Below are 27,543 nucleotides of genomic sequence, written 5' to 3' on the forward strand. Positions count from 1 at the left end.
GATTACAACGCGACGACGCGTGGTTCTCCATCATAGCTGCGACGCGGTTGGCCGGGGTATCCGCAGCCGGGTGGCACCATGCTCAAGGTGAGGAGCCCTTAGTGGCCGTCACTGCCTGTCACTGCCCGCCCGCGTGTCTGCCTGCTCCGCTGTGGAGCCCCGGGGCTGCTCGCCCCCACTCCTCAGCCTCTCTCCGCGGCCCGGCCCCGCGTTTCCCTCTATCCCTCCTCCGGGTTCCTCAGCCCCAATGGAGCCTCGCAGCAGCGAGGAGCCGGCGTGTCTGCGGGCGGGAGGGAGGGAGGCGCCGGGATCGTCAGGGGGCGGCGCAGCGCGGTGTGTCCGGCAGGGGACGCCCTAAGAGCGGTACCGGATCCCGAGGCGGGCGCGGAGCTCGGCGCTGCCCAATGAGCTCGGAGACCCGCGATACGAGACAGCACGTTATTTATAGCTCATGGCACTGCTATGGCTGTGTTATGGCTGCCCGGGGCGGCTGTGGAGTCACTGTCTTTGGTGGTGGCGGTGGTGCTCTTGTGAGGCCCCATCTGTTGTACTGTGTCCAGGTGTGGAGCCCTCAGTACAAAAAAGACATGGAGATTTTGGAAAGGGTCCAGAGGAGGGCCACGAAGATGATCAGGGGGCTGGAGCACCTCCCCTATGAGGACAGGCTGAGGGAGTTGGGCTTGTTCAGCCTGGAGAAGAGAAGGTTGCGGGGTGACCTCATTGCAGCCTTTCAATATCTGAAGGGAACTTACTCCCAGGAGTGGAGTAAACTCTTGGAAAGGGCTGACAATAGCAGGACACGGGGAAATGGTTTTAAGTGAAAAGAGGGAAGATTTAGGTTGGATGTTAGGGGGAAGTTCTTCACTAGGAGAGTGGTTAGGCCCTGGAACAGGCTGCCCAGGGAGGTTGTGGATGCCCCGTCCTTGGAGGTGTTCAAGGCCAGGTTGGACGGGGCCCTGGGCAACCTGATCTAGTAAATGTGTATGATTGGTGGCCCTGCCAGGCAAGGGGGTTGGAACAACATGATCCTTGAGGTCCCTTCCAACCCGGGTCATTCTGTGATTCTGTGGTGGTGGTGAAGAGCCGTGTAGTTGTGTCAGTAAGGGATGTAGTTAGTGGGCACAGTGCGGGCAGGTTGGATTAGCTGCTTTGTCTTTTCCTGTGCTAATGATTCTGACATTCCGTGATTGTATTTAGCACCTTCATACGCTACGGCAAACATCAGCCTTCCCAGAAGGTACGGTGAGGGAGCCTTTCTGTTGTTTTCTTTCCCGGCTTTGACAAGCTGATAATAATGATAACAAGTGAAACACGAAACCACAGATGTGAGAAAAAATATGGCACGACTTCTCTTCCATCACTTGTTTTGAGAACTAATATGTGATTTATTCCTCCTGTTGGCATTCTGTGGTTAAGAACTCGGAGGAGGGCAGTATGGAGCTAGGAGGCTGCCTAGAGAGATTGTGGATGCCTCATCCCTGGGAGGGTTCAAGGCCAGGTTGGATGGGACCCTGGGCAGCCTGGTCTAGTATTAAATGTGGAGGTTGGTCACCCCGCCTGTAGCAGGGAGGTTGGGGCTTGATGATCCTTGCAGTCCCTTCCAACCCAAGCCATTCTGTGATTTCATGATCACTGTTGGTCCCTTCCACCTCGAGGTATCCTGTATTTCTTTGAAATGTGGTTATCTTTTCCACTCAAAATTGACTTAGGAATGTTTTGGTGTCTTCAGGTAAACTTTATTCTTTTAATTAGAAACAACAAACAATATATACATATATATTTCATTAAAGTAAATACAGAGCACTGCCCAGACAGAGCCTATTGTACTTCTTTTTTGTATCAACTGAACAGCTGTAAGATAGGCAAACTGAAGGCACAGCTCTACTGAAATGTGACACTAAGTGATACTAAATGAGTTGGTTTGACAATACAAGGTTAATATGGAACTAAGACATGAGGTCCAAATGTAGGCTTTGGAAGCAGGAGGCAGAACTGCTCATCTCTCACACTAGTGAATACAAGATTTATTGTGCTTGTATGTGTATGTGGTATTTGATTATTGGTAGCATCTGTTCTGGGAATGTACTCAGTGTGGAGGGTCATTGCTGTGTAGCTTGGATGGTACATTAAGAAGAACTTGATCTCAGACTTGTGATGGTTAACATGTAAATGTGAAGTGGTCAGACTTCCTGCGCTTCTGTGTTATGATTAATATGAGCAGCAGAAGTTTTCTGTAATGTTTTACTGAAAGCGTATTTCTCTGAATGAAAATGCATTTAAAACCTTTGCCTTTTCAGTGAGAGAACAGCTTTGCAGTGAAAAAAAAAAGGCAAGAATGAGGAACTATGTTCTGCAGTTCTGAATGGTTAGTGGTGTTTGTGCATCTTGGCTAATGGGAGTATGTGAAAAGTCTCTCAGCATCACCACTGCAGATTGATCCCGTCTTTCCTTGGCTCTGAACAGAGCTGCCCCAGTCTTTGTGGTGTTCCATTATAGTGCTGTAATAACGTGTCCGTAAATACAAATACAGAAAAACTTCACCTTTAAGTAAGTTTTTCCGTACCTTTTGATCCATCAGATCCCTCATGTTTTATTCTGAAAAGCGATCCTATGACCTGGTTCCTGTGCTGCCTTCTCCTTCATCCTCCCTTCTCTGGCCGCACAGCCCTCTGGTGCTTGTCAGCACAAATATGTTCATGAGTAGGTTCAACTTGCTGACCCCACACCAAGCTCTGCACTTGTGCACGACTGGCCAATGGCCAAACGGGTCGGGTTGGTTGCATCATGATAGAGGTGTCTGCCACCAAAACAAGACTGCTGGGAATGGATGCTGCGGGCAGGGCTAGGCTGAGCTGTGACTGCTGCACAACTGAAGCACGGGCTTATCAGAGTAGAAGTGAGAGTATGTGACACTGAGAGGTTACTCCTACAAAGGCAGGCTGCACTCACCTGCAGTGAACAGGGACATCAAAAGCTGGATCAGAGTGCTTGGAGCTCCATCCAGCCTAACCCTGAGTGTCTCCAGGGATGGGGCATCCACCACTTCTGTGGGCGACCTGTGCCAGTGCCTCACCAGAGAAGCTGTGGTGCCTCATCCCTGGAGCTGCTCAAGGCCAGGTTGGATGGGGCCCTGGGCAGCTGAGCTGGTGGGGGACAGCCCTGCCCATGGCAGGGGTTGGGGCTGGGTGGGCTTTGAGATTCCTTCTGTGATTCTGTGTCGTTCCTGAGATTGTTAGAAATCGATCTGATGCTTTCAGTAACTAGAAATAAAATGTTGAATTCTTTGGTACTGAGTGCAGGGGGGAAAGAAAAGAAAAGAAAAGAAAAGAAAAGAAAAGAAAAGAAAAGAAAAGAAAAGAAAAGAAAAGAAAAGAAAAGAAAAGAAAAGAAAAGAAAAGAAAAGAAAAGAAAAGAAGAGAAGAGAAGAGAAAAGAAGAGAAAAGAAAAGAAGAGAAAAGAAGAGAAAAGAAAAGAGAAAAAAAGAAGGGTGCTATGGATACTCATAAAGTTGTTTAAAACATGAATATCATATTGTTAGAATTGATACTAGCAAGGTTGACAGATGTGGGAGAAAACAGAAGATCTCTCGTGAGATGAAAGCTTTTACAGCTACTCTCTCCTTTAGTGTTAGGCTTTTCTAAATATCATCCTAATATTCGAGACGTTATCATATGGGTGCCTGACAGCATTAGATGTTGCACTGCTGACTTCCCCTTCTCTCCTGATTTCCGTGTTAATTTATTGTTCATCATCTACTGGGCCATATATATGGTCTATATGGGTGGGGTGTATTCAGACATGTTTGCGTTCTGTTTGAACTTATGGGTATGTTTGTCTTCCCCTCATGTTTCTAGGTAATTCGGCTGGGGGCCACCCCAGTAAGCCTGAGCTTGCTTTCTATCCAGGTTTACGCTTCCTCTTCAGAGAAGGAAACATCCAAAAAAGAGTTGTTGAAAGTTGATGAAGTAAGTATGGTTAGAGCAGCCAGCATTCTATCTATACAGAAATACCTGCGCTATTCTGACAGATGTTATACTTTGATGTGTAAAACCCATTTAGGTACTTCTCTTTATACTTTGTATTCCTACCTGTAAACTTGCTTCTTAGTTTTTAGCATTAGAGACATTGGTGTGACTGTGCTTCTTTTACCTAGGGCTGTATCTAATGCTCTCTGCTTTACAGCGTAGACATGTCTGTGTGCAAGACTTTTTTGTGTTGAAGCCTTCTCTTCTCCTTTCAGAAATTACCTACTCCTGTTTGTAGACTTAATGTTTCATGTTTTAAATCCATGGGACTTTTTTTTTTCCCACCCGAGTCAGACCACATTTTTAATTATGAGTGAACAGTGCTGGAAAATTGCAGAAAAACTCCATTTGTGTTTTCCAATAAAACAGCAAAATCAAAGGGTTTTATTATAAAAAACACAGCAATTTATTCTCTTTTTTTCCAAGCGGATTTTTTTCTTAGTAAAGTTTAGTCCTGAACAGTGTAGCCTACAGGCTGGGCTGCCTCTGCCAAGAATTATACCAGTTTTCCCTGCCTCGCAGCATTCAACAAACAACTAATATGAGTAGTAATGATAATAACTACCTGTTGCTTTATTCCTTCTCTAAGGTGTTACAGATGTTTTGGTTGTTTCGTAAGGAGAGGTCTAGAACACCCTATTAAACTGTAGTGTAATTACTCACTGGCATTGCTGTATAGGCTTGAAACAGTCTCCAACAGTGAAATGATGTGTTTTTGTAGTTGATAACCATATATGGCTTTACGCTTCCCTTAAAATGTTAAGTACATCAGCCCGAGCTCAAGTGTTATGTGAGCAGTAAAACAAAACATAACCTATGTCTGTATGTACCTGCACTGTCTGTGTGTGTCTGGATCAGCAGCTCCCATGGGTAGTTTGAGAGCAGCAGTGGTTGAAGCAGCCTCCTGACCTCGTGTTGGTGACCATTGCCTGGGCCCCTGTGTGCCCTGTGCCTCTGCTGGCATGACTTGGTGATGAGGCAGCAGGCTGACGTTAAGTGTGTGCTGAGTCATTGGCTTGCCTACCAGCAGCAGAGCAGAACGTGCAGCACTGGGTTTTTGGCTGCTGTTCTGAGCATTCACAGCCTATGTTCATTTAGAACTAATCAGCTGTCCAGCTTCATAAAATGTATGGGAATTTCATTCTCCCTGAGGCTTCTGTTCTGGTGTCAGGCACGTCCATTAGGGTATCTGTTGGGGTCAGAGTTATAGTGGTTCTGAGCATGATAGCAAGAGATGACTGCATTTCCTGAGAAGTGAAACTTAAGTTGTTTGTCTTTTAAAATATTATGTGAAATCCATATCTTACAAATGTGGTATAAAATCTTTCACTGTAAGCATCAATGCAGTGTATAAACCACTAGGAGCAGTTTTTAGTTTGATCTGAACTTTACTGTTGGGCAGTATGGACTTCGGCCTTTTAATGGAGTGCTGCAGTCTGGAATGTGTTAAGGTGATTGTAATAAATACATTATGATGCAAAACTCTGAACACTGTTTCTGTATTTATCATGATCTATCACGTGAGGATGCTCACCGCTCTTCAGGTGGCTGTTACAGTTTCTGTTTGCTCAGGCACATGGTGCTATTAATTCTGACAGTTGCTGATGTGATTAATGACGGCAACATTGGGATGTAGCACCGTTTTCCTGCTCAGTAACAGCCAAATTTGTATTGGATGTTACCTGTGTTAGAAACAACTTAAATTCTTTAATGATGGCTTATGCAAATATAGAAAATGGTCAACTGTGATTTCAGAGTGGCTTAACTGGGAACCTGAAGTGCTGATTAAGACCAGAAGCATTTTTCACTATTACGTTTTGTATTCTTATTAACTGGTTTAATATTAATCTATAACGTGTGACTGGGATCATGTAGCAGCTATGGATTAATTGCATAGCAATTACAAGTCATCTTCATCACAGTGTATAATTAAACTTTGTTCATAATGGTTGTCTCAAAGCTGTACCTGAATTTTTATTGCTCATTTTTCATATAGTAGGCACCATGTTAGATGTTCTCTGGTTAGGCTGTATGTACCCTGAGAACTTATTTACAGTTACACCTTTATTTTTAACTTCTTGTTTGCTAATATTCACAGCTGTCACTCTACTCCTCTCCAGCTCGTGAGACTAAATATGTGGAGAATCCACAAACCCAATTGGAGGAGGGGGTTGCACAGTTACGGCATGCTATGGAGCCATACACAGCCTGGTGTCAGGTATAATGGTTTTGTGTTGCATCTGGTATTGCTTTGCTGGTAAGGATGAAGGTCGGGTCCTGGTTTTCAGCACAGAATTAATAGATAGCAACAAAGCATTTTTAGGAAGAAAATAACAGCTATGTGAGTATTTTTTCACAATGCTGCACCTCCTAGTATTTTCCACAAGCTGGCTTGTGTTTACCCCTTATTACATAAGCTACTTTTTTCTTTCTGTTAATTAAACACCTACTTTTACACACTTTCTGTTCCAAAAAAGTTAACTAACTGAAGCTCAGAATTACTGTCTGTAATGTTCTTACAGTTAACTTTCATGGAGTAGTTATCAGGGAACAAAGTTACTTGAGAGGTTGATGATCAACTTCATAAACTTAGAATCATTTGTTGTTGAAAGTGCTGATGTCTCCACAAACAAATCTTTTAAGTTTTATTTACTTATTCACAACAGGAAAACTTAATTATCTTTTATTGCTTTTAGGGTAGCGCTGCCTGTAAAGGAAACTTTCTGTGCAGAGAGCATTACAAAGGCTTTTGAGGTGTCCTCACCTCAAAATAAAACTAGATACTGGAAAATAATCTTTTTGACCAAAAATCTGTTCAAGTAGGTTAATAATGTAAAGTCATGTTTGTTCCTTTATAGCAGGCCTTTAGACTTGCTAATAAAACCTGAACTTTTTTTCTAGTACGATTAATTTGCTGCCTGTTTTCTTATATAGAAGTTCAAAAGTTTATGATATCACAAGGGGTGGTATATCTGGATTTGGTACTGTTCTGTGACTCAAGACAGTGGCATTTTGCATGCTCAAACAGTGTGTTTTGCAGGCAGCAAATTGTACTGAATTGTCCTCATTGCAGCAATGACACATTAAAACTTTGTAAAATAAAAAATAATAATAATTAAAAATAGTATTTACTGAACTGGAATGTTGAGAGCAGGAACTTGGCTCTCCAGAAGAGCAAAAATCCCCTAACTGCTACTCAGAAGCAAATTTGGCCTCTGGGCCTTACCCTGAAACTTGCTTTTATATTTTGGTTAGGTATCATGTTCATAATAAATAGTCACACAGTACAAAAGTAGTCATTGGGGCATAGATGGTAGCAAAGATCTTTGTAATCAGGGGTTAAGTTATTGGTATTAGAGTACTGAACTACATTGTTGGCTTTCTTGCTCTCTCCTGACCTTACTTTGTGTGTTGAAGCTTACTTGGGAAGCAAGGGTATCCTTGTCACCTGGTTGCCTCTTTGCAGCTGTACATGTTTCTCTGCTTTGCAAACTGACAGCTGTGAATCCTCGTGTTAAGCTGCAAACTGTTTTTCTTGTTTTGCATAAAGACCCAAAATGTTCAGATCAGGGTGTCCTTCCTGCCTAGAATTTGTGTGCTGTGGTGCTGACCATTAGTGGTACCATAACATTTTACAATATTCGGTTTCTCAGATTAGCGATGTGTTTCTAAAGTGCCATCATCAACAGAAGTACTAACTTCAGTTCTGAAGATGATGGTTGATTTTCTGTAATAGTTAAAGAGTTCTGGCCTATAATTCCCTCTTGGGTTACCTGTGGTAATTCTGAGATGAAATTGGAGATGAATTGAGTTGGTTGATAGGACTGATTGCTCGTAAGCTCTCAACACTGCTTCATGTCTCACTGCCTGGTGTCCTTTCATTTGCCTTTTTATTTTTTTTGTCTAGATGGTGGTCATGTACATAAAACATGCTGTTCTGTTTACATATAACAAACCATTTCCTGGCAGTGGTTTACTGACTCATTCTATGAAGAGAGCGTGTAGCCTGTATGGGCCTGGGATCACCTTGCTTGCTTAACTGTAGTCAGGGATCATTTGGATTTTTACCCCAGATATACTGAAGAAAATAATCTTCTACTTGTCTCCCAGTTGTCTTTAGAAACACAACCCACGGTACCTAGGAAATTGATTATGTTCATAATTTTACTTCTCTAAAGTTCATTGCTTAAGCCTATGGGAAACTCAATTCAAAACACAGGTACAGAAATGAACTGGTTTTGTGTGAGCTGTGATAGATCAGAGTTACTTAGCCTATGTGATCCTTAGAATGGTGTTTGTTTGTTGTTTCCTTCACTGGCTGTTAATAACACCCATATAAATTTGTTGTGTGTCCCATGCTAAGACTTTTCTTTTTTGCCACAAGTTTTTGTTAGGTCACTGTTGGCTTTGAGGAAATGGAAGTTCTTCTAAAGATGACATCCACGTGCAGTATCTCAAACAAATGCTTTTCCACAGATAGAGCTCAAGTGGTATTGCAAGACCATTCTCTTCTTCAGCTTTGGGCATATGTGCTAATGGACTTGTTCCCTAATTAATGAATGGTCTTATGCTGTCTAACTTGTTAATTATTATTTGCTTAATAACAATTAGCAAGGCTATTCTTACCCAGTTTTTTTTTAATTTGATAGAAGATGATGTGAAGTCTGCATATATATTTATGTCTGTTATGTCTTGTATATTTTCAGTCCAAGAATCTTACTTTGATAGAGTCCCTTCAGTCTACATAGGACAGTGGACCAGCATCTCTTTTTTTCCAAGTCACATCAGAAATCCATTTTTGTTAGATATAATTTTTTGAAAAGAGTAATGTATCACCCTGCAAAATGAGCTCCATCTCCCCCTGTAAAACACTAGGAAAGAGTTTGTTGCAGTGCTGTACTGGCCTCTTTTGCATTTAATCAAGTACTTTTGCAGTGACTAAACATGCTGAGAAACCTGAAATGATCTCTGAAAATAATTTGGATACGTGATCAGGAAATCAGTGAAATATTGAAGTAGACTCCTGTGTTTTGAGCTATTATGTTTAATCTCCATCCAAAGACCACTTGGAGGAAAAAATGTGTGTGTTAGCCTGTAATAAGGGAATGAAGAAGTGGGAATAAAAATAAGTAGCTTTCTTAAGATGGGTAAAATTGAAACTGAAATTGTTCTGTTTTTCCTTGGTTTCTTTGCTGACCTTGTGTATTAGTATAAAGCAATGCTTTTTTTGTTTGTTTGTTTTGTTTCCCCTTTATTTCTTTTTTACTGAATAAAAAGACATGCAGGTAGGTTTTATGGGTCCAAAACTACAAAGACATTAATAGGTAGTTTAACCAGGAGACTTTATTAGGTACCCAGCAGTTTTTTGTTCTATTTTTTGGTTTTTTTTTTTCAGTGAAAATCTATAGTTAGTTTCACTTAATTGGTATCTATTTACCATTGTTTTCTTTTCCTTTTTTTTTAGGATCTTTATGCCAAAGCTATGCCCAAATTAGAAAAAGCTGTTGAGCATGGTAGAGGTAAATCAGTTTAGTTTTCTTAACTAGCAATTTAAAATGTAGGACTGTACTGTATCTTTTATCAGAAGGCAATCTCATTAAGAATCACTGCGTATGGTTTTCTTTATCCAGTTGAGGCTACTTTTCTGTGCACAGTAAATCAGTTTAAATTTCCTTTTCTAAACAGCTGGAGTCTGAGACCTGCATCTATCATAACCAATGTAATTAAGACAGACACATAAGGAAGACTAAGTATTCCTAGCTGAAACCAAGCATAATATATCAATATTTGCTTGACTCAGCCCAGTAAATGAAATTTGCCTCATGCTGGTTTGTTTCCTTGAATGTCCTAAGAATTTTGAGTTGATTCAAAGTAACTTATTATTCATTTCTGTTCTGGAAGCATCCTTCCATATCTAGTCTCATTGAGACTGAGCGTGGATGCTATCTAGGGCTCCTTTCAGATACTGCACCTCTTTTTCCTTCCTGAATTCAACAGTCTCGGTCTCTTGATCTCTTTAATGACAGGTTTTTCATCTTCCATCAGACTCCCATCTTGGAATGAGCTTTGTTTTTGCTGTGTTCTTCCTTTGATCTGTGATTTGTTTTTTGTACAGTGTTTCACCGACACTAATACTTGTCATCATGTAAATGCAATAATCTATTTTGTAAAGGATGTTGAACATTAATTTGAAAAGGTTATAATCAACGTGCAAAAGAGCAAAGCAAAGCAGATGGCCTGGTAGCAAAGGCAAAATCTTCTATGAAAATTGGTAAATACAATGCAATATTCAGTTTCATTCATGTGTCACTAGAGAAGATCTCAAAGGCTTTGAATTTTATGCCAGCAGATCTCAAATGTGCATGATAATTAAATGTGTTTTGATTACTCAGTTTTGTAACAATTGCCAGCATATATTGATGATTCCTTATCACAAAAACACTTTCACATTACATTAATGCACTGTGCTCTGACTTCTTTTCAGAGGGCTGTGAATTTCTGCAAAACCCCCCTGCTGGATTTTATCCAAGGCTCGGTGTGATAGGTTTTGCTGGAATTCTTGGATTGTTTCTTGCCAGAGGTCAGTGGGAACCTTTTGAACTGCTTATGGTAAAATTTGGGATAAAGCATTTATTTGTGAGATTTTTTTCTTGTTACTAATTTTTAACTGTGACACATGAGATCTGACTTAATTGTGCAAGCATGTTTCTACAGTATTCCTCAAATTATACAGAACCTTCTTGTAAAAGGTGTGTATAACCATTAATTAATGCTTATGAACATTGTATCTGTTACTGGACTCCAGCCTTTGATCCACTTCAATTCTAGCTTAATATAACAAAAGTAGGAGAAGTATTTATTTCTTTTCCTAGCCAAAAAGTCTTTTTCAGTTTTTGATCACATACATATGTTACTGTAGAGAACTACAGAGTTAGTTTCATTGCACTCATGAAGAAACTAATATGTTCATACTTAAACAGAAAGAAATGTTAATGTTACAAATGTTAAGAAAAGTGAGTTATGAAAATATTTTGTATTTGTGGTGGAATATTCTTAATGTGGTGAAATGAAGTGATACCAGATAAATACTTTTTGGTACTGGACCTGGGAAGTTGCAAAGCTTAAACCCTAGGGAGAACTCACTTTGGGTAACAGTACACATTAGCGGACTCCATGTGTGTTGAAGAAACAAAGCGTATGCTTGGCTATTCAGAAATTGAAGTAATCCTATGAATATATACATTCATGTGCGTACTCCTCAAAATATTTAATAATGCTTTCTTTTCTGGTGTGTGCACTTTCACGACAATCAAGGTCTCTGTCTTAACCAGTTTGACATTTTCTCTCTAAACTCCTGCTCCTTGAGCTACACAATTATGTATTATATCAGTTTCTAGTTGACTGTAGCAAAATTATGAGAAACACAAAGATCATGGGGGGAGGGGGAGGAGGAGGGAGGAAGCAGTATTGAGACTGAATCCGAAAGTGAAGGTCCTAAGTTTAATAAAACTAAAAATCCCATGTAGTACAAGTACTTGATTTAATTTTTATATAGTTGGAGCTTGCTGATCCTTGAGGTCCCTTCCAACCCAAGCCATTCTATGATTCCTTGGCAGTTATAACTAAAAATGCCAACTGTTACTAGAAGCACATATGACTTTGCATGTAGAAATAAACATTCTATGAGGAACAGGATTACTGAATTCTGACTCCAGTATGTCTCTTCTGTGATCCCATTTCCCTTTTTTTTTCTGTTTTACTACTTGCTTTGTTCCTGTAGCTGCTCCCGTCTACGTTCCTTGTTAAACTGCATCGTGCCCTGTGACTGACTCACCGGCACGCAGTTGTCTCACTGGCCAGCCAACATACACAGCCTTTGGCCAGCTGTGAGAAAGGATGAACTTTTTAGGCAGTTACACTATTCAGACTTGTGCATAACTGAGTAGAGTTTGAACTGATTAAAATGTTCAGAATTTACCTTGTGATTGGCGTACGGCTTAATTGTTAGTGTTTTCTTTTAAAAAATACATCTATTTTTTTTGTGAACTGCTGTAGTGAAACAAGAACACTTAGTCTTAAGAACAGCTATGGACATATAAGTACTTGTGAATCAAGGGTAACTTACAAACTTCATAGTAAGCTGTTCTTGTTCTGTGAAATATATTGTAAGAATGGTGACCTAAACTTTCTTTCCTGAGTTTTTCTTCCTTTAGAAAAGAATATCAGTTGGTATAATTCTCTTAATTATCCCTTAACTGTGGTTTGTGCTTCATTAGTTAGTTCGCAAATAAATTACGTATTGTTCAGTAATTGTAGCTGTAAGGTCATATTCACTATGTTAGTGTTCCAGTAATACTTTTTTGTTTTTTAAATCAGACTAAACAGAAGATATGCTAAACTCTACATAACAGAATGATGTTATTTATAAGTAGAAGTTGAGTAGGGCCATTCATTGTCTGTTAACATATATTCTAACAGTCTATTTTTCATTGCAAAACAGGATCAAAAATAAAGAAGCTGGTGTATCCTGCAGGTTTCATGAGTATTGGTGCTTCCATGTATTATCCTGAACAAGCAGTTGCTATTGCAAAGGTCAGTGACTACACCTTTCTTTAGAGAAGTGTCTTTTACTTGGAATTATTGCTTCCTATGTTCAAATTAATCTTAGAAATCTGGTCAGCATGCTCGTCACTTAACAAAATAATAGTTTTATCAAATAAAATGTGGTATAGGTTGAAGGGCAGGCATGTTGTGGGCGCCCCATTCCTGGAGGAGTTCAGGACCAGGCTGGCTGGGGCCCTGGGCAGCCTGATCAAGTGGGTGACAGCCCTGCCCTTGGCAGGGGTTGGAACTGGATGGGCTTTAAGATCCCTGCCAACTGAAGCCTCTCAATAATTCTGTTCCTTTCAGTGACTTTGTTTTGTTTTTGAAAATCTGATGTTGTCTTCAGTTTGAGGTCCATAACCTCCTTTCTGAATCCCAAACCTCAAGTTATTATAAATTAATATAAATAAGCTCAGTACGTACAGTTTGCAGGTTCAGTTACAAGGAAGCCTAAAATGTCTTGAGAACAAATGAAAACAGGGTTTAAAAGAAAAAAACAAAACACAAAAGGAGATTCTGAACAGAAATCACATGAGTAACATTTCTGAGATAAAGATCATTAATTAGGTTTTGCTGAATAGAGTTTGAAGAAAGATACTGTGCACGTTCTGAAACGAGGTAAGGGTTCTGCTGCTTATTGAATGCCTTCTCTGTTGATGCATTTGTTGTTTCAGGCACTTGCACGTCATTCTAACTTAGATTTACGGTGCGTTTCCTGGGGTGGGGAGGAGGGAAGAAAACTGAAGTGACATTTGCTGGCAGTCCCTGTTCATCTTATACACCTTGTTGTCTACACACACTTTACTGGTAGATTCCTCAGTTCTATATCAAATTCTTTTTTTTTTTTTTTTCATCTTCACAAAGTGCCCCTACTTAGTCTGTCTGAAATATTTTTTTTTACTTTAGGCTTTGATAAATTGGCTTGTGTATAATGCTGATATATCAGGATTAAAGGATGATGTTCTCAAGAACATAGAGCTTGAAAACTGAAACGTCACTGACTTAAGGAGAATTCAAATACAGCATAGCGATATGCTTGTGTTGGAAGGAGTTTGTTTTTAATGCTTCCAGGATTCAGATGCTCTAAATACAGATAAGTCTGTTTACTTATCCACGGAGTGTGAAAATTCTGCAAGTGGCAGGAAAAAGACTAAAATTTAAGAAGCTTAGTTATTTCTGTTGTGAAACTTTAAATTCTGTTTGTCTTCTCAACAGTGAAGTGGGAAAAGATAAAGTGGTGATCAAACTGATGTTACTGTATTTAAAAAAAGCTCTGTTCAGTCTTAACTGGACAAGCTGGAGAAGTGGGCCCATGTTAACCTAATGAGGTTCAACAAGGCCAAGTGCAGGGTGCTGCACTTGGATCGGGGTAACCCCAGGTATTTATACAAACTGGGAGAAGATCTCCTTGAGAAGGACCTGGGGGTCCTGGTGGACAAGAAGCTGGATATGAGCCAGCAGTGTGCACTTGCAGCCCGGAAGGCCAACTGTGTTCTGGGCTGCATTAAAAGAGGGGTGGCCAGCAGGGAGAGGGAGGTGATTGTCCCCCTCTACTCAGCTCTTGTGAGACCCCATCTGCAGTACTGCATCCAGGCCTGGGGCCCCCGGTACAGGAAGGATGTGGAGATCTTGGAACATGTCCAGAGGAGGGCCACTAAGATGGTCAGAGGGCTGGAGCACCTCTCCTATGAGGAAAGGTTGAGAGAACTGGGCTTGTTAGCATAGAAACGAGAAGGCTCTGGAGAGACTTCACTGCAGTCTTACAGTACTTGAAGGGAGTGTTTAAACAGGAGGGGGGACAGCTGTTCACAAGGGTAGATAGTGATAGGACAAGGGGGAATGGTTTTAAACTGAGTCAGGGGAGGTTTAGGTTAGGGTTTAGGAGGAAGTTTTTCACACAGAGGGTGGTGGCACACTGGAACAGGTTACCCAGGGAGGTTACCCCATTAATGAAGGCATTCAAGGCCAGGCTGGATGTGGCTCTGGGCAGCCTGGTCTGGTGGTTGGTGACCCTGCATGTAGCAGGAGGGTTGAAACTAGGTAATCATTGTGGTCCTTTTCAACCCAGGCCATTCTATGATTCTGTGATTAACTGTGGATTTGCTACTAACAGCTTCACAATACCTTGTTTATTTTATCATAACTTTGAAGTTTATGGTTGAGCTTTGATCAGTTCATGGTTCTTAGTTCAACTTGAATAACAAAAAGATCCAGTGAGGGACTCTAAGCCTGGAACTTGATTGGAGTGGTTTTAGCTCTGTTGACTTGGTCAGGGAACTAGATGTAAGGGTTTGAAAACTTCTGTGGAGAGTGTGATATCCTAGATACTATTGTGGTTTCTCTAACCTCACACGTGCTTTTCTTAAAGGAGAAAAGTTTTAAGCAGATCACATCTTGTTATCTTATCTTTTGTATGTTTCAATCTGAAATTGGAAACACTCACATAGTAATTATTTGGAAAAGTTTCGTAGGCCTGTGAAAAAGAAATATTCTCTAAGACTGAAAGAGATGCCTGCAGCATGAAGCTGATGTGCCAGGTTAGTAGAAGACTATAGGAAATATTCTGGAACAAATCACAATTTTGTAAGGGACTTATTACTTCACTGTCAGCATTGTTTTCATTTGTGTAACTTAGAACAACCAGTCAGGTTGTATATGTGGTAAGGGAACCAAATTTAATATTAATGATTCTTTTGTTGTAGTGGAACTTTAACTAGTGTGTAAGAGCTGCATTGCTTTTCAGCTAACCATAATGCATTTCAATATGTTTTGTATTAACTGTGGTTTATATTCCAACTGGAAAACTTTCCATTATTAAATTACTTACATCAGTCTCTTCGTCATTAGAATTATTATTTTTTCCCTGGTATTAGAAGTTCTCACGTTCCATGTAGCAGCATGTGTTTTATGCTTGCTTGCTTCTTGAAATGAAAACTTCCTAATACGGAAGTTTACTTACTTGTAAACAAACAAAATTGTTTTTCTTCTGAATGTATATCTCTTCCCATGTCCGTTTGATTCTGTAAGGCATAATCAGCTACGCTGACGCAACTGAGAGCATGACACAATTACAGAGACTATAGATTGAAAAAGAGGAGTTGGGTTCAATTGATCCATGTTCACTGCAGAATAGAAGAGGCATGTAAAATTGTACTGTGACTACTTCATTAGCGGTGTACAGCAGAAAAGGCAGCAGATCCTCAGTTTAGATTCTCAGCGTGCAGTTTTGGTAAAGAATAATTCTACTTGATAATCTTGACATACAGCATACAGAATATTCAGTATTATATACTTACAGTCTCGTGTGGAGTTAAAAGATGGAAGTGTGTTCACATGTGTATTTGGCCTTAGGTTATGCTGATGGTGCTACAGCAGGGCAAATATGGCTACTTGTAGCCCAAGGTCACTTTCAAACTACTTCAGAAAACCAGTCAGTCTGACTTTTGAACTTGTTTGTTTACATTTTAGCATGCAAACTTTCTTCCAGTGTTGCACCAAACAGAGGTATTTTAGCGTGTAATAATTTAATGCAAACAAACTGGAAATTACCTTTCAGAAATTAAGAATGGCAGATGACTGTCAGAAAAAAAGAACATGTCCTTTTCTGAAGGAAACTCTGTGTCAGTGCTCAAATGAACACTTAGTACCAGCTGAATGAACTTCTGTACTTACTGTTCCTTTTACTTTCCTGGATTGTAACTGCCACTCCCTAGAGCCATGGTGCTGACTGCAGTACCTGCCTCTTTCCTCTGAAACTACTCCATGAGAAAGAGAGAGGTGTAAAGTACAAGATACAACACAACCTCTAGCGTTCTGCTAACAAGGGGGTGTATCAGATGATTAGCAAGAATTTCTTGGCAGTAATCCTGTTGACCTTGTAACTTGCAGCTTACAGTCTCACTAGAACTGTGTTTCTCAGCACATGTGAACTCCGTGTGGGTTCTGCCTCTTGAGAGGTGTGTGCAATGTTGGAACGCTGACTGTGGTGGAATAACCTATGTGGGCTTCTGTACCTTACTATGAAGTATTTATCCTTGTATGCACGTTGCAGATGGACAGGTTTTTATTTGCACTTCCTAAAATATAATGCAGCACTAAAAAAATCACAATATGAGGTTGGAGTACAGTTTGAAATTTTATGTAAGCTGTAATACAAAGGTGGCAGCATGATCTCTGCCCATATCTGTCATGGTGATGGAGCACAATTGATGTAGCTAATCTTGTTCAATCAGAAGGAGGTCGTTCTTTGTGTGATATGTGCCTAGCAGTAGAACTCAGCATGTGATGTTCTGGATGCTAAAAAGACGCATGTGACTCCAGAGGAGATGGGATGAGTTCATAAGGAGGTGTTCACTGGGCATTGTTACTTACAGGAATTGCCTCTGGCTCAGGGAAACTCTGAGCAGTGCATCGGTAGAGGCTGGAAGAAACTTCAGACAAATCACACTTGCTCTGATCTCATAGTGGTGGTTTTCCAGTTTTGCTATTGAAGAGCAAATGATACCTTCTCATTTCTCCATTTCATACAATTTTTAGTTTAATCCATCTAGTTGGACAAATTGTCTATTTTTGCTTCTGTTTTTATAAGAAAAAGGTACTAATCTGAAAATTACTACTGATGTGTGCCTGGAGCTGTGAAAACCTAAAACTCTTAGATGTTAGGATGCTATGGATCTATCAATGCTATCGTTATTATAGTTCCATATCACATAAGGGGTGGGAATTCTCATATTAGACGTAGGGATTTGTCCTGTTACAGAATTCCCTGTAGGTGTAATATAGCAAACGCTGCCTTTCCTTATCTATCTTCTGTTTTGAGGCTTAATCGCTAATTATTTGTTACAGCCATCTATCAGCAAATCAGGTTTTTCTTCTAAATTGCAAATAAAAAGAGACAAGGGAGCATTCCTACTAGTTTATCAAGACAGTGAAAATGTAAAATTGCAAATTAATATCAAAGTGAGAAAGAATGTTTTGTCTTTAAAGTGAGCATGGACAGTTTAAGAAATAATTTGTGTATATTAAATATATTGAGCATAGATTACTCAGATTATAAAACCTAGAATTGCTTCTGTGCAGCATCATTCCACTGCTTTTCATACAGTTGTATTTCACATAGTCTTCTAACAGCTTTTTCTAGCAAGTTGGCTTTTCTAATTCCCCATGCATTATTTTTCTCAAAGATGTTAATTAGGGCTTTATTCTCTGAGTTTGAGCAGGAAGATGTTCAAGTTCTTGGGTTCTCCTGGGATTTTTTCCACGTGAATGAGAAACACATTAATGTTTCTGAGATTGTTAGACTCATGCTTTCAAATATCTTTTGTTTCAAAGGTTGCTGGTGCCCAGCTGTATGACTGGAGTCTCCAGGGATATATTGCTGTAGAATCTCTTTGGAAGGATAATCCTAAAAAGAGGAGATATGGGAAAAAAGGTGATAAGGTAAGAAGGCTGAGAAACTTGATTTCTGGATTAGGAGAAAATCTACCAGCGTGTTTTTAGACAAAGAAATGATCTTACTTACTCTGACTCAGCTTACATTTCTAAAGACAAAGATTTCATATTATATTTCTAAGCTATGGAAAAAGTACTGGGCTTATTTCAATTTCAGAAAGTGGTTGGAAGTTTAATGATATGTCTATCATTGTTTATTTGTATTAGGTCTGTATGTTGGGACTGGATAGTAATGTCTGATAGAGCAGCATGCCGTGCATCACTATGCTCAGGCAGCTATTCATAAATATTGCACAAAAAAGAAAACCCACAGAATACGAAGGAAGGTGCTGTTTTACTTCAAATGCATTTTGTAGGAAGCAAAGATTCAAAATTAGTGCAGTGTGATTGGTGATATTAGCTGACAATTAGAATTGACTTGTGAAGAAAGGGGAACTCGTTTTGTTGAATCATTACATTATGTAATGTCTAGATCATAATTTATAGGCTGCCTAAAGCTTCTGGAGTTAATTATCGTAATGATGTTTGTTTTTTATCTACTGCACGTTTCCATCAGCCCTCAGGGGCAGGCTGTCCTTGTAGTTGTACCTCTGATATAGATAAAGAAAGTTTATCCACATACATGTGGATGGCTCAGTGAATTGCAGTGTAAGACACTGAATGATTGTGCAGGTTAGTAAAATATGCATGAGGGGCAGCCTGTAAGATTTTCATGTGTTGCTTTAACGGTGGTGTTCTGGGAACAGAAACCAGAAGTACTGTCTGACCACAGCAAGATATTTGCAACCCAGAGTTCTAAGAAGTAAGTGGGATGGACATCAAGAGAAACAGTTTGCAGAGAGACAACTGCACTTGCGAGAGGGTATTGGATATTGGAATGAGTTTCCTGCGTGGGTCTAGGTATAGCGCTGGTTCCAAACAGAATGGGTTGGAGGAATGCTCACCTGTGTTAGCAGTTGCTGAGTTTTTTGAGAGCTGTTGTCAGCTGACTTTTCTTGTGAATAGTCACCTTGTTTTGACTCCTAGGCTCTTCAATTAATGCACCTGTATTACTCTTTGAATAACCAGAGGTTAGTTAATCATATTGTACCTCTCCTAAAACCTTGTCTATCAAAAAATGTCTCAAACAAATAGGCAACGTAAAAATATTTCAGGAAGGCAGATGGACTGAATCAGTAACAGTTATCTGAGCTTTTTATTTTATTGTGTCCTAAGATGTCAAAATTATCAGATTGTTTTTCTATATTCTTTCCCTCTCGATGTAGCAGGCAGCTGGACTTCTTAAGTTCAAGCAAAGTTGTGCTTGAATTCTTATCCTGGTGGTTGTAACTTATTTCCTGAGGCCATGCCAGAGCAAATGATGTTACTTGTTTGTTTTTGTGACATTTGCTCTAGCGTTTCTTTGTTGCTACATGAAGGATCCTTGCAAATAGTTGAACTGTATATGGGTGGCTCTTCTTGGCTTGTGTTAATTTGTTACACAGCCCATGATTTGTTTGATGGTCATAGGCACCACAGCTGTGCATAACTTCATGTTTGTGCAGCAGTAGGTCATTAAAATACATGTGGTATGTTGATTTCCTAAAGGTTTTATGAGGCAGTAAGCTATGCCAAATCGAGGCCATATCACCTACGTTCTGCCAAGAAAGATGAATTCCAGGACTTTTTGCTGCAGTGTTTGAAATGCTGACAGGAGCAAGTCAGTCTGTAGTTCTGAATATGTAATTTGCAGTGCAGCATTCTGGTATCCTGACACTGGCTCATTGAAGGAAGTGGTTATCAGATGAGAAGTGTTCAACTGAAACTATACAGGTACCATAAGCGACAATCTATGCCCATGTTTTTTATTTAAAGAAGGATGAAACGCTTTCTTCAAAAAGGACATGAGGAGTAGTTATTCATCTTCTGCCTATGTTACCTTGATATCAAGGGGACAACTTTCCTATGTCTTCCCCCAGACAAAGAACACAGAGCAAGAAATGTAACCAGCTACTTGGTGGGCCAGGTGTATTTGAAGCATTCTATCTTCTGAATATTTTTTGCTTACTTGATTACTGTCTCACATGAAGGGATCTCACAAAAATCAGTGAAATTACTGTTAACGTTTATCTTACCAAGTAGTCAGTGTTCAGGAAAGGTGACAGTGAAGTTCAAACCTTGTTTATCTTGGTTTGTAGTTTATAGAGAATCATATCTATGATTTTATAGAGTTTTTAGGAGTGATGAATACTGTTTGGAGCTCTTTTGAGTAGCCTTAGGCCATACCAAACTTTCATTACTGTAATTTTGCAATTATGAAGGCTCATGCTCTGCATTGGCTCTGGTTACTCTTTGTTAAGTAATTAGTCTCTTTGCCCAATTAAATCCATGCAAGATCTCCTTCCTCTACGCTTTTCTTCTTGCTTTCCCATTCAGTGTTTGCTGAACTGTGAATTGCAGCTTCTTTTTCTCCTCCCTACAGGATCTCTGTTTAATTCTCCATGAGTTTGGTAACTATAATACCTGCTCTTAGATCAGAGGGCTAAAACAACTATAATGGCTGGAGGATTTTTGTGCAACAGCTTTAAGGGCTGTAGCTCTATATGCGAAAGATGATAACTTCTTTACTGAAAGCTACTTAAACGTCTGTGTTTCAGACCCCCAGTTTAATATATCTGAGCTGTAAGTTTCTTGTTTGTCACTCAGCTCATCTGATGATAGCTGTCATAAAACACAACCTTTTTTGTCCTTCCTCTTTTGTCTCTGGTTTTGCTATTTTTATCCTCTGTACTGTTCTGTAGGGTTGTTAGCTCTCATGCTTCAGTGGTTGCAGTCATGGAGCCCTGTGTTCTTGCACCAAGTCACTTGGACACAGGTTTTATTCCAGCCATGAGCTGAAACATACTGAAGCACAGAAAAATAGTGTGTGCTTTTTCTTACCTTGTTCCAATCAGTAATAACATCTTACACAAGACTGATTCTTTTAGTTTTTCCCCATGCTGTCATTTGTTTATTTTTTAAAACGGCTTCAGAAATTCAGAGAAACTCATACAGCTCATTGTTTGAGTTTCATTCCTGGTCTAGTGATAGAAACTATCTGTAATTTACCAATGCTTTCTGCATATGTCTAAGTACATATGTATGCATGTACAGAACTACACATGCTTAGTTAAGCACAGCTGTTTGAGTATCTTGTTAAGCATCAGCTGGTCACAGAGTGCTTTCAAGCCTAAAGACTGTTCAGCTTTGGGGTGCTCATTTCCTGCTCTTGTACCAAGGGAGCAATGAAAGTGGAAGTTGTGGTGTCGGTGTCTTGGCTGGGTAACTTTACCATGAACACGATAAATGGTCATCATAGCAAACCTAAATTGTGCTTTGAGAGTTTTGAGTCACTTGTGGTTTAAGTATATTTTAGAACAGAGCATGAGCAGCTGACAGATAAATAGGTAGGGGCATTTCCTGTTAAAAAAACATTAACAATTTGGTGGTTTCTTGAGATTGACAGCTACCTGAACTAAATGATAAACATCCGCCTCTGACAGAAAGTACTGCCTGCTGTTATACATTCACTTTTTGTTGTTTGGTAGTAAGACAAAAACAGAGTAGAACTTGAAAAGGCTGCAGTTTCCTTTTGGGCTGGATCCTCAGTTTGGGTTGTGATGAATGTGGGTGTTTGAGAGGTGAAAAACGAAGAATCTACCCTACTATAGGCTGTGCTTTTTAGGGTGACTTAAAATACAGTAACATTTTTTAAAGTGCTCCATATTTCTGAGAGGGCAAATTTCAAGCTCAACTAGAAGTAAGCAGCTGAAAATGTGTTGTTATTGACTGACTGGGAGAGGATGATATCTTTATGCTAAGCAATAAATACCTGGCAAACAAAAGAGACAGAAGAAAGTGCAAATTATGTATCTGTGAGCCTAAAAAGCTTTGTTTTTCTTGTGTAATTCCTTTTCTTTTCTGGGGCCATACTCTATCTTTTGGGAGCCCCACTGCTCCCTCCCCCTTACTTTTATTATTTTCAATTACATATAACGATATAATACATCAATATAATATATCAGTACATAAATATAAATAAATAAATAAATAAATAATTATAATATATAAATATATATATATTAAGAAATATATATATATATATTTCTTTAAATCTTGTGGAATCCTGGTGTATTGAATACAGGAGTGCGTTAGGAAGATTTGTTACAATCATCACACAGTTGAAAATGTCAGTTGCATAACAATACAAAATATTTCCTCTCCTGCTGTGGGATAGAAATCTGATGCATGAACTCTGTTCACCCAGATGTGTTATGAAGTGCTTGTGTTGAGCCAGAAAATAGGAAGATTTTTTGACTATGTGCCTGCTTCTAATTACAAGAAGGCATTGTGCCACGGAGGAGGCTGTCTTTTGGGTCATTGACCTAAACGTGTTTGTTTGCTTCTAATTTGTTTTGGGTGTGACTTGAGGACCTTGGCACTTGGTAAAATTAAGCGTGTTTATATCCTGTGCCAGCTCGGAGGACTTCTTTTTCTGGCTACCTGCTTTAATGCTTTATCAGGCTCACTACTGATGCAGTAAGCACAGGCTACGGTTGGAGTTAAAAGAATTTATTAATTGCTAATTGAGCAAACGTGTTTGTATATGAGGAGTGACGCTTTGGCAGTGGTTTGACTTGAATTAAACAACTCCTGATGGTTCTGATGAAGACAAGCCCTGTGATGAGACCTACTGATCTCATCAGCACAAAGGAACTGAGCAAAATCCCCGTTTCCCTACACTTGTTATTGTTTGTTGTATTGGCTTTTTTATTCTTTTTCTCCTTCCAGAACCGAAAAAAACCCTCAAACAAACACAAAAAAGAAAAAGCACCCTACCTGGGTATCATTTTCATTTTTACAAGTCAAAGCAAGCAAGTAGAAGAGCACAACCCTCTGTGAACAGCTTATTTTTAGTTCATTTGCTCAGAATTGAGTAATCCCTGAGATGAGGCATCGTGAATCACTTTGTTCATTGTGTGCTGTGAAATGTCGGAATGTACAAGTTCCTGTACATGAGAATTATGAACTATGTCATTGCTTTGACATGGGTGTGTTCTGTGGATGTGACTTCATTTACTATGAAATATCCAGGATAGCGATCAAAACGGTGTTTTTTTTCTTTTCAAAGATTTATCTTTTAAAAGTCTTGCTAGTTGTATTTTGAGTAGGAACTGTAAGAGTTATATTCATAATCAAATCTTAGTGCATTCGGTCCTTATCTCCAGCACAGCATATGAAGTTTTTCATGGATTCTGAGCCCCTACCATAGTGCTTAACTGGTGCTGGAGCATAAATGTGAATGATCCTGTAAAACCGTCATGTTTTCTAGTCTTTTCCTGCTTATTTTGTTTTATTTTCCATCACGTTTATTGAAGGCATACTGATAAAAATCTCTTCTGAATACAAACAAAGCAAAATTTAATTTTAGTGTTGAAAATGTAAAAATAACTGATGTTGGGTGTGGCCTCCCATCATTTCATCCTTCCCTATGTTCAAAGGAGGACCGGCTTTGAAGACAGATTTGGCGGCGTGGGCCTTGTCCAGTCAAGTAGTGAATATCTCCAAAGATGGAGATTCAGTCACTTCTCTGGGCAACTGTGGTGTGATTTACATTCCTCTTTCCTCATATCTACTACTAGAAATTTGCTGTGCTGCTCCCATGTCCTTTGTTCCTTGTCCTTTTGGTGTGAACCTCAGAGAAGAGCCTGGCTCTTCCAATTATGTAAAAGGCCATTAAATGACTGTGTATAGAAATTGGACTTCCCCTTTGTCTGGTCTTCTCGCATCTGAAGAGGCCTAGGTCTCTCTGCCTGTTCTACAATGCTGTGTTCTTCGTTCCTCTGTCCATGTGTGTACCCCTTTAAGTTTTTTTCTTTTTTGTTGACATCTATTTAAAACTGTAATCAAGTGACTGTTTGTTATAGCATACTTGGCAAATAGATAGACCAGATGCTGTAACAAGCCTCTCTTCATTCTTTGATTTCCATCATTTATTTCAGAGAAAGTGTGAGAACACTCTTTCAAAGGATATGTACTAAAAGAGGCCTATTGTATAAGTCCACACAGAATTCAAAGAATGCAAAATAGCAACTACTCTGTGGGAATTCATCCTCTGTTATTAGTGCAGGCAAAAATGAGTCAATTAAAGCATCTTCTCTTGAGCTACTTGTTCTTTCACATCCATTAATTGCTGAGCTAACTACAGGAAGACTAAAATCTAGAAACAGTTTGGGGAGGGTATCACAGTGAACCAGCCCCATCAATGACTTGATTTTTTTTGCAAGAAGTTTTTGTTCCAGCTTTTGAGAAGGGCTCCTGTTGTAGCAAAAATGCTACTAGTGGCTTGCCTCAGTTGAAGTGTTGTGCCTGTTTTTCTCTCCTTAAGGGTGAAGTGGAGGGTGACAAGCCCCTGGAAGTCCATGCTGCTTCAGATGAAGAGCGAGCCCTGAAGTAGAACACCAGATCACTTGACATCAAACAGGTAGAGGATAAAAATCAGTAATTGTATATGACTGCAGCAGCAAAGTAACACAAACGCGTGCAGATCTGACTATTAGGTAGTTATCTTCTTCATATTGATGTAAAGGGGAAGAAAGGTAATAATTTCAGTTCTGTTTGATAGTTTGTTTTCTTCTCCCCATTCCATTTCTGCCTCTAGTACCAAAAAACTGTTTGCCTGTGCAGGTATGAAGAGGAGAGGATCCTATTCTCAGCTCTTATGTTTTATCTAAAGTTTTGGCAGTTTTAAGGTACAGCCTCATCATACAGCCTGTAACAACCCATGGTGTGCCTGACCTTTCATGTTGGGGCACCTCACTAATGAGTCTTGCTTCTTCAGTTGGGAACCATAGTGGAGGAAATGGAGTCATTGTTCCCCAGTGCTCTGAGCCAGAAACTAGAGTTGAGATTCCAGTTCTGTTTTAGGCTGCTTTCTAAACTGTAGGAAGTCCGGTGGTTGTTAAATTTCTAGAAAGAAAGAATACAAAACAAAAGACAGAAACATAACTCTTAACTTCTAAAGGTAGTTCTGGTTCATAGAACAGAAATAGCTGGGTCTGTAAGGCCTATTATCGCTAATGATTATATAATTGGACATCATTTAGGACAAAATATCAGATTATCTTTTTACACAGAAGATATTAAGGATGTCTTTTTTTTAAATTTTATTTTTGTATTTTTTTGAGGAAAGCAAAGAGGAAGGAAAGCTCCTCTGAAATTGTGCTGCTTTTTAATTAGGACAGCATTAGTAAGTGATAAAAGCCAGGAAAGCTTAATTTTGGTGTATTTATGGGACACTGTCCCAAGCTTCAATACAAACAGAAACCCACAAATAGATTTTATTTTCTTTAGCATATAAACATAATTCCTGCCAGGTCATTACTCGCTTTTTGAGACAGTGGTACTTTGTGCTTATGACAAGTTTTGTTTAAGAAGAAGAAATAAAAAATAAATAAATAAAAAAGGAGGAAAAGCTGTCAGGAAGATTTATACTAAAATTATCCAAACCTTTGTCCTCAGGATTTCAATCCTAAGTACTCATACTGTATAAGTAAAGTGAGTTTTGAGGCATGCTTTTTTAACAGCTGCTGCCTCAGATGTTCTGTTGTCTTGCTAGTGTTAAGATTGTTTAAAGTATCTGGGTGCTGCTGGTTTTGAAATCTGCTCGCTTTACCACATGCTGTTTCTGGAGGAGATACATAAATGCAACTACTAGAGTTTTGACCTGGAGCAGCCAAATGGTGGAAGTTCAATTCAGTCTCGGTTTTCAGCTGTTGTGTGGGGGTGGCAATTTGCTACTTCTGCTTGAAATCAAATCTGGTTATTTAACTCCGTACTCAAGTCCAGCTGTTTTGTTGGATTTGTGTGATCCCAAACGTTGGAGAACACTGCTGTGATCTTTGAAAAGATGTGTTTGTTTATTCTGAATGAGATCAGTCCTGAGAGTATCGCTGTATTTTAAACTGTTGGCAATACTCCTAGTTGAATCTGGTTATAAAGCAAACGCAGTCTCATTTTCCTTATAAGGATTTGTCACAGTACGGGTCTTTGAGTTTTGACTGATCAGCCAGGGACAAAATTGCTTTGGCTTGGAAGGAGTAACATGTTTCTCTGTTCCAAAAAACCCAGCAGCATTGCACTTCCTTTAGTGCATGTCTGTAGTTAGCAATTATATGTGAACTACAGCCCAGACTGTGTCCATCCCATTGTGAGAGAGACAAGCTTTAATTTTATCCAGTTGCTGTGCTGGTGAATGTCATGGAGGTGACAAAAGTTTGTGGTTTTCCATGGCACCTGTCATTTCTAACCTGTTCAGGCTGTATTTGTTCCAATTACATTACCCTAGACTTATACCAGAGTAAATCAGATTAGAGAAAGTACACCTGATGGGAATGAAATAGAGTTCCATTTGAGAACACTCATTTATTACAAAAGATGACAATTGATGCTTTGTTGCTATGAAATGTACTTTCTCTTCTGTATTTCCATACAGCATATAGCGCAGCTATAGGAACCAAGGAACTTGATCCTTGGGGTCCCTTCCAACCTAAGCCATTCTATGATTAGTGCTGTCATGTCAGAGATATGAATACTTAAATCCCTACACAAGATATTAACAGTGAGTGTTCATCAAATAGATTTTAATCAACTTTCAGCATCAAAGAAAAAAGTATAAAAGGCCGATATTGTAATTCTGTTTTTTCTCTCTTCTTCACCCCCATCTCAATATAATCCCCCCCTTTTTTTTTAATTCTTACTTTTTAACTTAGGCGAATAAAAATATAGATAGAAGCAACGATTTCCTAGGAAAAAGAGGATAACCATCGGAATCCATTTTCATTTTGAGTATGACTAATCTGCCTTCTGCCTCAGGAAAGACTGCCAATGTGCTGCTCGGGCTTCTGGAATGGCGTTTGGGAAAGGACACTGCTGCATATTTTGGGTCAATCTTGAGACCTTGTCCTCTGCTCTCCAGTGGGAGTTAAGTCTGCCACGCTTGTCCCATTGCAGGATCAGCATTGCAAGTGGCAAGTCGCAAAAATCCTCAGTCTTGTTATTATTTATGTATAAAATAAAATTCCTATTACATAAAATGGTTATGATTTCTTTTCCTTTCCTGTGTTCTTTAAGATCATGTGTCTGACCTTGGTGTAATCTAGGAAAGGTTCTTAAGGTGCTGTTGACAGTGCTGTTACATCTAACAGTGAGGAAAAGCTTGAAGTAGCATGGTGTTTTGGTTGACATTAGTTACTGGAATTATGCATTGCAACAATTACAATGAATCCTGTGTTTTGTCTGAGTCTCCCTCTCCTTTCTATACCAATCTTCTGCCTCACCAGTGCCAGTGGGAGGTATATAATGAAGCATCTGTGAATTCCTGTCTAGTAGATGGGTGGGAATGGAGCTGTTAATGTTTGTCCTTGTTTTTGCTTGACTGCACGGT

General features: G+C 39.5%; 1 protein-coding gene across 6 annotated transcripts; it reads left to right on the forward strand.

Moving 5' to 3' along the window:
• APOO (apolipoprotein O) lies at positions 1-27,193 on the forward strand. Of its 6 annotated transcripts, none has more exons than XM_085530859.1 (10): positions 1-87; positions 2,298-2,365; positions 3,855-3,965; positions 6,124-6,243; positions 9,490-9,544; positions 10,510-10,605; positions 12,526-12,617; positions 17,961-18,068; positions 24,487-24,582; positions 26,870-27,193. In XM_085530859.1, exons 2-9 carry the CDS (start codon positions 2,363-2,365, stop codon positions 24,553-24,555), a joined length of 654 nt encoding a protein of 217 aa, XP_085386985.1. In that variant the 5' UTR covers positions 1-87; positions 2,298-2,362; the 3' UTR covers positions 24,556-24,582; positions 26,870-27,193. The 6 variants fall into 6 exon arrangements, with proteins under 6 accessions (XP_085386985.1, XP_085386988.1, XP_015741087.1 ...); XM_085530862.1 differs by having other exon boundaries at positions 26,973-27,193; XM_015885601.3 differs by lacking the exon at positions 2,298-2,365.
• Positions 27,194-27,543: the final 350 nt, after the last annotated feature.

Source organism: Coturnix japonica, chromosome 1, assembly GCF_054131305.1.
Source record: "Coturnix japonica strain WE chromosome 1, WE-NBRP24, whole genome shotgun sequence".
Classification (NCBI taxonomy): Eukaryota; Metazoa; Chordata; class Aves; order Galliformes; family Phasianidae; genus Coturnix; species Coturnix japonica.

Bases quoted from the DNA above. Each gene is read 5' to 3' on its own strand.
- APOO (XM_015885601.3), top strand. The intron at 3,966-6,123 runs GTAAGTATGGTT...TAATATTCACAG, and splicing joins AGTTGTTGAAAGTTGATGAA to CTGTCACTCTACTCCTCTCC. The intron at 12,618-17,960 runs GTCAGTGACTAC...TTTGTTTCAAAG, and splicing joins AAGCAGTTGCTATTGCAAAG to GTTGCTGGTGCCCAGCTGTA.